Here is a 12,023-nt window from a genome sequence, read left to right on the forward strand (position 1 = left end):
CGATGCAGCGTGCTGGAGGCTACTCGCTAAGCTACAAATAAAAAAGAAAACACGCGTGCTTTGCTTCGATTAAGCACTCGTCGACCGCTTCCCTTACATTCACTTGTTCTGCGCTTGCCTTGTTAAAGAGAGGGCACGTCGAAGCGGCTGATCAACCAGAGAACAAAGAGAGAGAGAGAAAAAAAGAAGCATGCAGAGAGGAGCCCGTATAGTTCATATCCCCGCCTATAGAATCCGTTGCATTGCGGCCCTTAGATAATTTATTCCACCTGACCCCTGACCCCTCCAGTTTTCAAGCACCTCTAAAAACTAAACGGATGCATGCTGTTATGACATAACGCTGCAGCACAACCAAGTGCGACTGCTCTACATACAACGCAACAGTCTGAAAAAAAAAAGATTTCTTTTTCCCCCTGAATATATATCTATGGGTTGTTGCGGGTTCTCAAACGCTTATGCTTGCGTTTTCTCTGCGCCTAATCCTATAACAAATAACAACTCGTGGGTAAGCTGTGCCTTATTGCGCCAGAAATGATAACAAGATGTTAACTAACAATATGGTTTACGCTCTGGGACAAGATAACTCATCTTTGGCGTGACGCTTAATTATGAAATGGATGCTCTTGGTGGCGAGTCTGAAAGGCAGAGCATTCCCCCAGTGCTCTAATATTACATCAGAAGGTACAGGAATTTTTTTTTCATAATCAATTTCTACGTGGACAGTTTTCATGCTGTTTCGTTAGAATCAATTTTACAAAAACAGTAGCGGGAACTTCAAGGGCTGAGTGTTTTGTGCCACGCATGAATTTTATCCAACTAATGAAACACTAGCACGCACGGACATATTAGAAGCACTGACCTGGATGGTTTCATGTTGATTAGAATAAACGATGCGCGGTCATGGTTATTTGCCAAAATGCTGATATGACCATTTTGACAAACGACAAAATGGTTATATCCTGGTTTATTGGTCTATTTCTGAACCCCTTCCACGCAGAAAGAGAGCGAGAGAGAGAGATAACAATTAAATAAAAAAATATCTGTGCAACGAACGGCAGCGCATTCATGTCCTTGTATATCCATGCAGGACGTAGAAACCTATCATAGAATGCGTAGAACTGAATAACTTATTTAAGCCTTAAAATAAACGAAAAAATCCGAGGACACCTAAGCACTTCTTATGAGTTGTGAATGCGAAAGCAATATTGTCCAACTGAACGCCGCTGAGTGGTCCTTCGACTTATGAACTCCGCGAGGAGTAAGCGAGCGCGATGAGACGCTTGGCCAATTCAGCCCAGTGGGTAAGACACTCGGCTTCAGAGCGTGAGGAAATAGGTTCGGAACTCACTCCCGTCAACGTTCTTCCTTTCAAATTTATTGTTTTCTTATACATTAATTTTTTTTATACAAATTACCGAGGCGAAGTTAGAACGCAGGCCTCCGAGGGCGAAGGTGACGTGATGCCCTCTCCCGTCACGCAACGTCTGGAGCACCAGCGCAGCATCACGTGGTACGCTTTCGCCCGCCCTGCTCCGTCGAGGCGTGCACGTGACATGGCTCAATGACGTGGCTGAAAAGACGACGTCGCTTATCGCTCAATGGGCCATTTGATGCTTTTGCATCAATAACCAGAAGTCACCACAGGTGGATGCGCTTGAAATTGTTGTCAACGTAAAACGTCTCTCTCTCTCTCTCTCTCTCTCTCTCTGGGAAAGCACGAAGAGCGGAATTGGACTGTCTGTCGACTTCGGCTCTTCGGGCGAATGTGTGGTGTTTCTAATAGCTCTCGCTATTCGTTTCATCTACCGGTGCTACGACACAAACCTTTTGACGCGTGCTGAATTGTCATCCGCAAAAAGCAGTCATGTACTAAACATGCGTTTCATCATCGGATCGACTTATATTTGAGCACAATTTTTTCCTCACCCGCACCGTGGATTATGGAATCCAACACCTGACAATATCTTAATTTCCCTTTAAATAATTTCTGAACGCTCCAGAATGTTCTCTTTTATTAGTAATTTCAACAGCGCTATTTGCTTAAATGTTGATTTGTAATTATACTTTCTTTCCTCTCGATGTGGCGCCTCTCCTGCGACCACTCCTGCGATATCACTGCTAAGGGGCTGTAGTAGACTCGAATTAATTAATTAATTAATGAATACACAGTAAACATTGCCAACATTGCTAAAGTCGCGTAGGTCTAGGCAAGTATGTCACCGAGGCTGTGAGCACCTGCGGCAACAAAACTGCGAACAAACTGCAGTCGCTGCTCATAAGCTAACCATACGATTCAGAACGGCCCCAGCGGCAATCGGCGTCTGCTTCCCGCAGCTCAAAAGCTGCTTCCCACGCACATACGATCGCCCGCTGCTGCACGTCTACTTCCCACAAGGTTACCAGCCTCGTTATCTCGGCGACTGCGAGCATGGACGCCGGCGCAGCCGAAGGCAACGACAAGTCAAGCTGCAAGCAACGGCAGCTGACATAGGGGGGCGTTCACACTCACGGTAGCGAGGCGACGTCGCAGCAGTCCTCGTCGTCGTCCCCGTAGAGAAGCTCCCGGGGCGTCCGGGCCGAGGCCCGAGTGTCAACGCAGGCCCTGCGTACGAGACGGGATGCATACGATTAGCACCGAGGAACTCGTAACTACAGGAATCGTTATGGACAGCTCGGCTTCAAGCACAGGCAGCAGATCGAGTTGCACGCGAAGTTCGTCGAAAAAGGTATTACTTATGGAACATTTTCGACTGGTAGTTTGACAGCGCTCAGGCAGCTCTAAAAAGTTAGAGTAACAATAGATAACAAAGCATAGTACTGCGATGAAATTACTTGATACGGATTTATGGGACCACGGGAACAGAACGCATGACCCAGGAAATCGTAACAGGCGATATGCATTCGGCAGCGCTACAGATGGAACAGAATGCTACCCTCATAGAAAACTTTATTTCAGGAGTTGAGAGTCAAGCAACTATTGAAATATCCATAAATAAAACTCACTATAGCTGGTTACAGTTAGATTGAACATTAAACACTTTTTTTTTCGGAGCGGTCGTAGCCATGAGTCACACTAAATGAAGCTTGTGATTTTGATCTGGCGCTTGATCGAATCTCCGATGATAGCAGCCTCATCGAACACTCAAAGTTATTTTTCACTTTTCGAGCAGCCGTGTACATGGAAGTAAACATGCAAGGTATCGAGAGCCCCGGCCGTGGTGGTTAACATAGGCGCCACCAACCGACAATGACGCTGAAACGGCAGTGTGCCATCGCAGTGTTTTAACATAGCAACCGGTAAGGGAGCGGTATCAAACGGGAAATGAATACACATGGCCCTCTGGTAAATGGGACAGGCGTTTCTGAGCGTAAGAGGCCGGAAAACGTTACAAACAGGAACGTATCGACTAGGTCCCACAGTATTTGTGCAAAGTAAAAGTGAGGACGACGAGAAGAAAGGGCACTGTAATGGGCGAGGCGATAATCCACGACACGTTAACACGCGTCCAATAGGTTCTATTTACTAATTAATTACCCACAATCACTACAGCCCCACGCAGCCCAGTATGTTCGGCAACCAAACGAAACAGTAAATAAAAGGAATTCTCGGGGCTCCCCATTATGTGGACCGGTGCTTTCCTGCCAATGTTTTTTTTTTGGCTCACAATGTTGCAAGTGTACAGCAGTACACGACCGGCACTTACTCTTCGGCGCATGATGTAAAACCTAGTAATGCCAGCAAATTTGCTGCTAAAGCCGGCCTCGACATGCATGCACGTAAAGCTGCCTAGATGAGCGCTTTCTTGCCAGGTGTCTTTGGAAAAACAAAGCCCCCCAGACGAGTCGGAACCTATTTATTATTTATTTACCATTCATTATAACAAGGACGGTGGAAAGTCCTCCATGGGTAACTATTCAAAGCACCGTTTGTTCCTAATTCTATTTGATATAATTTTGTGTCATTTGCTATTCGCCGTTATGTTTAGCCAGATTCCGTGCTCTGGATGTTAAGTAGTTGAAGCTCTTCACTGCGAACACTTTATTCAGAGCGAGCAGTCTAGAACAAAACGGAATGCGAAACCATTCCATACCACAGCATACAGTGCGAAGTGGAGGCACAATAGTTGTGTGCAACGAATCGCAGTACCAAACGTATAAGAAAAACGAGTGCTAACTGCAGAAGGATCAAATGCTTGGCGAGTTGGTGTTCCGATTCAAAAGGCGGCGCGACAGACAGGAGACGAATAAAGAAACGACGACACAAGCGCTGAGATTTTTCCTTTCAACTTGCTTTCTAGGAATCCAGAAACGACTGCGCTCTTGGCGAAATACAACTTCCAATTACCGAAATACCAGCAGAAAAATTTAGGCCACTCTTCGGGAGATTTCAAGAGAAAGAAAGAAAAGGAAGAAAACGCGGGAATATAGGAGTACCGCGAAATGCCGGCAGCTACTAACAAGCATTTGCACTCCTACACACTCGGACTGTAAAGGCAAAGATCAATGCAAAACATACACGCACACACAGTAATAGTGAATAACGTATGACACCATAAGTTAACTAAAGTAAAATGAAGATCATAAGAAAACATATTTGTATATTAGGCGTCCATGAATGCTTCGCCTTGTCTTGAATATTTTTATTGGAACATTTTACGTGTTGGTATCATGCTTTCACGTTTAGGGAACGGACTTATAGAAAGTATAAAACAGTTATGTGGTGCGTAGACTACGTATCTATAGGCGCGCCCACCACGAGAATCAACTGCGCAGCACGTTTTAAGTGCTGTACGTTCGCGCAGAGACGCCTGTGTTGAGGTACGGTATTCGACGTAAAATGAGGCAAATCGGATGCCCGGTCACCCATATGATATATTACGAGGAAAAATTACAGTAAACGCTTCGCTGCATTTGCTCAGAAGCACAGGCTGATCATTGGAATTCAGCGCGGTTTTAATACTGAGGCTTCCTGCGAGGCCTTAGGCCTAAGTCTAAGTCTAAGCACGCTTGTGCGCTTAATCTTATGTGCTAGTTAAATGCCCCGAGGTTATAAACACTATTATAATGATCATGTGTGTTAACTTATTTACTTTCCCTTTTTATTACGACCTTGGCACGGCGACGGCGACTTAACCAGCTTTTTCATATTTTTCTAACGCTATATACCAATAATTTAATATTATGCGATTACAACGATTACATGTGTTAACTTGTTCTTTTTTGTTACAACTTTGATGCGGCGACGCCAACGTAACCATTTTTTTTTTTTGCGTGTGTAGCTCACATACAGACAGACATCTGCCTTCCACGTTGCGGTCTATGGTCTGAAACCCGGTCAAAAGTATCTTCCTTGTTGTTTTCTAACTCCGCCAATCATCTAATATTACACTCTTATAACGATTACATGTGTTACCTTGACCAATTATGCATTTATTTTGTAGATATATAAGGCGTCACGGGATGGACAGATTTGGCCGGGGTAGTCGTCAAATAATGCTTATGCATTAAAATTACCTTAAGCGTAACTTTGGGACATAAAAGCCCGTATATTTTATTACGACGGCGGCTGTTACGCGTTCGTTCACCCCTCCACGTATCCATGCATACGTCGTCTTTCCACCCACTGTCCGCAGGGCAAAGCCTAGCGACCTAATTAACACAGGCTCTGTTGTTGCTTCAGGCACATACGTGGAGGCTGTCTCAGGGTTTCTCTAGAACCCCCAACATTCGTATGCAGCAGCTATAAAGCAGCTATTCGTAAGCAGCAGCAAGCGCCTCTCTCTCTCTCTCTCTTTGACATCACCATGATGAACCTATTTTTCGATACGCGAGGCGTTGGCCTCGCGTATCGTTGGTATCGTCGTAACCGGTATAGTCGGCGTAAATTGATTCCTAAAGTGGCGCCAACGCGTGCATAGACATTTATCATTATCTTTCACGTCCAATCGCACCGGCAGCGCAGTGACGATAGCGCTGCGCTGCTAAGCTCGAGGTCGCGGGTTCGATCTCGACGGTTTGCCTTTCGATGGGGGCGAAATGCCAAAAATTTAGGCGTGCGTTACTTAAGGAGCCCCGGGTGGTCAAAATCTTTCCGGAGTCCCCGCGAATACCACGTGGCTCACAATGAGATCGTTGGTTTTTGGCGCGTGAAACGACAGAAATTAAATTTTAATCTTTCGTATCGACTGCAGTACGAAAGGCTTCCTTCGGCGACCTCGACAGGGTGTGCACTCATGCACGTAGCGTGTGATTTGTATAACCGACACCCTAATGGTGTGAGTTATAGACACATTTACACCCTTGTTCACTTTTAAGGGTGTAAATTATTTTACAGCGAGCAGCGAGTGGCACGAGCGCGTCACTGTGAACACGTGACGTGTGCAATCAGGCCGGCACTAGGCACAGCGTCGGTGAGCCAGCACTGCGGAACAGCCGTGGCTTCGGATCGGAACGTCGCCACCGCAGCTGACGCCGCCACCTGGTGTAGTTTGCTTGCCTCATCAGTTCACGTTGCGACGCCTGCCGCAGCAGTTCGTGTCGCCGCAGCGCTGTCGCATTTGCCGCAATGGCGCCAAGACGGCCGCTGAGCAGTGCTAGGATTAGCGGCAGTTTTGAGTGCGCGCACTCAGCACCACGCTGTTACTACGAAACGCTTACGCATCGTCAAGACAACCTCTGAGGAGATTCTACATAATTTTTTTCTTTAGGCTTCGCGCCATCAGCCATTTTTGGTAGCATGTTTTGGTGACGCCACTGGACTATGAAGACATGTAATGTTTTCGCATTAAAAGGAAAAGAAGAACGAGTCATGCAACAAGAAGAACTCACTGGCCCTACAGGGAAGCCCTTTGCTCCGGACTATAAGGTTGCTTGTGTTCGCTGACAACCGTCATCGTCACTAGCACTTCCACCACGACCACCGCAACCATAATCTCTGTCATCACCACACTACTTTATATCCGCTGCAGGAAGAACGTCCCTACCAGTGATCTACAGTCAAGCATCTGTAGTGCCGTGAGACTCCATCCTACGTTTGTAAATTTCCAAATCTCAATAAAGCACGTAATTATTTGCAGTTATCAACTGCGCTTCTATTCCCTCGGCTCCTTTTCTGCTTCTTATTTTATAAACATCTACCGATGGAAGGAGATGAAGAAAAATGCTGCGCGAGCAACTTGGCAACGCCCCGATGCTGTACGTAGCATGTGATGAAATGAATTACAATAAATAAAAGATCAAATAAATCCAATTAATTAATAATTCGTTGCGCAGTCGCGGACCGTGTGCCATGCCCAATACACATAATGCACAACATTACGCGGCTTGCCCATCTCCGGTTCAAACCAAACCAAATCAACTGAAGTTTATTTTCCTTGAAGTACAAGGAGACGGCAGTTTTAAGAAGACGCATGAAAGAGCAGCTCGGGAATGGAATTTCTTTTACAGCGGTCGGCACTACGAACAGCAACGCCGTCGGAAGAAAATGAAGTTAACTGATGAGAAGAAAATTATTGAGATGAATTCATAGCACAATACACATCTCATTACATAACACACTTCTCTCTATTCATCTGAACTAGAATATGGGTTACATCTGTTTGCTCTCTAATTCGTACCTCCCCATGTTCTTGCCTCAACGTTACACCTACCATTTCGCGTTCCATCGCTCGTTGCGCGGTCCCGAATTTCTTCTCAAGTTTCCTGGTTATCCTGCAACCTCGCTCACTGGCTGTTAAATTCGAATCTCCGTCTTCCTGCGACTCATTTCTCATCTGCTATACATGGCATAACTTTCACTCTCTATACGCTGTCGTTTTCTTCTTCACTCGGGTAGTGATCGCAGACGAGACAACGTTCGTACCATTCCGCGGGCGGCTGAATCATCGTCTCGGCATCGCACCTGCAGGTGTAGGGCAGCCAACGGATAAACCGCGCGCGCACGTTCATCGTCAGAAGAGTAGAAGTTAGTTATTTGTATCCGTCATTCCAGACGACATTAGTCTAAAGAGCAGGGGAGACGAGTCATACAATCATGAGCTTTCGAATTAGTCGTCTCGGTTTCGCACGTATAATGTACGAGATGATCGAATACCAGATCGAACGCCACGCACGCACGCATCTGGCCAAACTCACAATGAAGCCATAAAAAGCATAGGAGAAAAATAAGTTACATTTATTAAAACATTATATATACATACTAAGGAAAACGGAAGTGAAAGTGGACTGGAAAATAACTTGCCGCAGGTGGAAGCCGAACCCACAAGCTGCGCATTACGCGTGGCTTGTTTAACGAATTAGCACATCGAGGCAACATACTCCCGTACCCATTTCTGGGTATTTGCGTGCGCGTACTAGAGCTAGCTCCGGCAGTTTTAGCCACTGCCGCACTTGGCCATGACGACAGATGTGGAATATCCTTTTAACCCGCAGGCGTCACATAGTACTACGTGGACTTGGGAGCGGACAACTGGCATCTGATACTCCCTATAAAGACCGCCGACTTTAACGAAGACTAAGAAAGGAAAAAAAAAAAAAAAGAGCAGCTCGCGGAGCCACAAAATGGCGACATCTGTCTCGACAAGTGTACAACAACTGCTTCTTTTGAAATGTTTGAGTGGCGTGCGAAAGCTGCATGCAGCTGATCCGTGGAGCTGCTTTTTAATACGGGTGTTTTTCCATCACTCAATCTCGATCGCCGCGCTGCAGAGCTAGCTTTTCTTTAAACGCGTACACGCTTTTCAAGTGCGGTGGCGCTTCGACAGTCGTCGAACATATCAGCGCGCAACGGTATTTCGCTTCGCGTCGCGACAGGGCCGCATGCGTGCACAGCGCGAGCGTGCGATAGTAGGAGCGAGTGAAAAACGCTTCTAATTCAAATCAGAGCTTTTTTTTTTCTCAAGACAAGAAAGAAAAGGAGCAAAAAATACAGTAATCTTCTGCAGAAGAAGAAAACATTCACACAAAAAAGAAGAGGTAGCTTCGGTTATTTCGCTGAATAGAGGCTGCGGGAGGTTTATTTATCCTACGTGGATTGCATAGAAAACGAAGTTAACAAAAGAAAGCGACCGCGGCATCGAAAAAAAGAAATTGTCAGCGAATGACGTGACCAGGAAAACGAGGGAAACAAGGGTCATTAATTCCCTTGCAGAAAGAAAAAGAAAAAAAAGAAAGAACCTTTACAACAAATCATGAGCCAATCCACTCTGTGAAGGTGTTTGACCAGCGAAGCTGTTTAGCATACGATACGGAGGTGACACATAATTTTGAACAGAGGTACGAACTCATTTATTGTCTTGACGGGTGGTAATTATTTCACTCGCAACTGGAATCATGTTCTTTGATAATTTCAAATCGGTGCACGTATGCCGCTGGTTGGTCGGTTGGGCCGGATCGGTGTGGCATCGCAAGGGATATGTGAGGAACACGGAACGCGTAAACCACTCCCTTTTCGGTACCGACACATCCACATCGAAATCCACGACAACGACAACAAGGGTAGTGTCATCGCAGCTAATTCACGCAAAGTGAGTAGCCATGAACCTTACGGGACTATGAGTCATTGCGTTTTTTGCTTGCTCACGGGGTTGTCAGCCACTGATGATGGCAGTTTTCGACATGCGGTTCTGCGCGTTGTATGCGTGATTAGAAAGAGTTTAAGTACTGTTCGCTCCACATTGCTAAGTGCTTGTAGCCTCTGCCTTACGGGGCTATGAACCATTGCATTTTTTGCTTGCCTACGGGAGCGTGAATGCTTACGGGCGTATGAACCATTGATGACGATAGTTTTTGTTCACGAATAACAAAAACGCACGGCACTCTAGGCACATGCACCTTCGCTGTAGTAACCAAAGAGAGAGAGTCCAGGCAGAGCGCACAAAACTCGGCGGGGCGCAATTGATAAGAGCTTCCGTTTATCCGCAGCCTACACGAGTGCAGAGTGCGCAAGTATCATGACGCATTCAAAGAGATGCCAGCCCAGGCGGAAAAAAAGAAAGTAAACAATGTAATGAACTATTTTCGAAAGCGCCGCGACATTGATGCGTCTGCTTTCGCGCTCAAGATTTTTGAAAAGGTTGACATCTGACTTGAGTGACACGACGGTGAGTACATGCAAGCTTCCGAAAAAAAAAGAAACTACTCCCCCTCCATTTTACCCTGTGAAAGTGGTTGTACAGCGAAGCTCTGCCGGCGTTAGGTAAGCACCACCACCACAAGTGACGTACGTCACGCGCACGCACGCGCATGTGGAAGTGCAGCATATATACCTGCTCATTCGTCAGGATTCTCCACCAAGCGCAAGAGCCTTATTGAACAGTTTTTCAGAGTAAATCGCATCAAAGAATTCGTAAAGTACGACTTGCGCGCACAAACTGCAGACACGATAGCTTCGGACTGTAATTCGAATATGCGAGAATACATATTTCTGCTACGCGGACACTCAAAGACAGCGCCCATTTCCAGTTGGCGAGGTTTTGTCTGAGTGGCCGCAGTCGCTAGGTGGAGGTAGTGTTTTTTGGACAGTGTTTGCCATAACGTCGATTACGGTGACAGCACATGCTGTGCGACAGATACAACGGGCAGCGCGCCCACGCATCAAGGACAGATACGTATACATTGTGTGCCCACGTACGTCACGCGCGCAACATCTGTGCTGCAGTGTGGTGCAGCACAGATGTGCAGCACAGAAGTATGCTGCACTCCCGCACGTCTGCGGGAGTGCAGCACAATTCCTAGGCACTCCGCAAAGCGGACGTGCGTTATTGGAGTAATTGAATTTCTCAAAGCAAATTGCGTCAGAAAATTCCTAAAGTACGACTACGCAAGCTGAAGGCCCGATAGCTTGGGATTGCAATTCGAATATACGAGAATAACGGCATCGCCACGGGACGATATCGCCTGATGACGTAATCCGATGACGCCGTCACGTCAAGCGTGCTGTCGAGCGGTGACGCCTTCCGTCAAGAGATGATGTCGCCTGACGACGTCATGTTGTGTCTCTTGGAGAAGCAGCGCACTGTGCGCTTCCTGTTGCTACGCATCGTCTCCGGGACCGGCCCACATTTTTGTGTGCGGTGCTCACACAAAAATATCCAACTAGAGGCTACACCAACTAGAGCCAACTAGAGGCTATAACAGCTGCGCTGTAATAAACAAAAAAAGAGATAGATAGATGGATAGATAGATAGATAGATAGATAGATAGATAGATAGATAGATAGATAGATAGATAGAGAGAGAGAGAGAGAGAGAGAGAGAGAGAGAGAGAGAGAGAGAGAGAGAGAGAGAGAGAGAGACGTTTAAATGGGAAGGCAAGAAGGATCAAGCAAAATGAGAGATGAAATGAAGGTAGACCAGCGGAAATCTGATGACTTGTCGTTCGTGAAAACAGGGAATCATGACGTCGAAACACTCATTGGATGAATTAAAGGCAACACTGGTTTCATGACGAAGCCAAGGATACTACAGTGACGGGATCCAAATTAAACAGCGTCATTAGCACTATTCACTGTGACAATATGTAGGCGGAAGAAAGACCGCCGTCTCAATAACACAGTGTTGAAAGGGGAAAGACAGCGCAGATGGAACACGGGAAGGAAAGAGTGTGCCTTGCAGTCAGAGTGTCCGCCTGAAGCGCATGTCTGTGATGCGTGATGACGCTCGTTTATTAATTTCAGGCAGCAACTCCAGCGCTATTAATTATTTGGCGTTCCAATGCGCTTATGAACGTCGGAAGAATAACACAAAAGGCGCAACGATTAATATCGCAGCGCCGGCATTGATGAAGTAAGTATTGCTCTAGGGTATGTAAAAGCGTGTGATTATTTCTCTTCAATTTCTGCACAGCACTCGCACTACCATCGACGGCAGAGGTGTAATTAATGGACTGTACGATTACTGAACTGCGCGTAAATTATTGGATCGAAAGAAGAAAAATCATGAAGTACAGAAGCACCGCCATTTATAATCCCCCCCCCCCTCTCTCACACACACTTTAATATCAGTCAACGTTTGGTGAAATTTCCG

General features: G+C 46.2%; 1 protein-coding gene across 12 annotated transcripts in view; it reads right to left on the minus strand.

Moving 5' to 3' along the window:
- The window catches only part of LOC142579884 (uncharacterized), a 654,396-nt gene that overhangs the window by 234,751 nt on the left and 407,622 nt on the right, over positions 1-12,023 (minus strand). For all 12 annotated transcript variants that reach the window (XM_075690530.1, XM_075690537.1, XM_075690531.1 and 9 more), the window contains exon 3: positions 2,510-2,602. In XM_075690530.1, coding sequence (XP_075546645.1) covers positions 2,510-2,602 — 93 coding nt within the window. The remainder of the gene's footprint in view (positions 1-2,509; positions 2,603-12,023) is intronic.

Source organism: Dermacentor variabilis, chromosome 4 (assembly GCF_050947875.1).
Source record: "Dermacentor variabilis isolate Ectoservices chromosome 4, ASM5094787v1, whole genome shotgun sequence".
NCBI classification, from domain to species: domain Eukaryota; kingdom Metazoa; phylum Arthropoda; class Arachnida; order Ixodida; family Ixodidae; genus Dermacentor; species Dermacentor variabilis.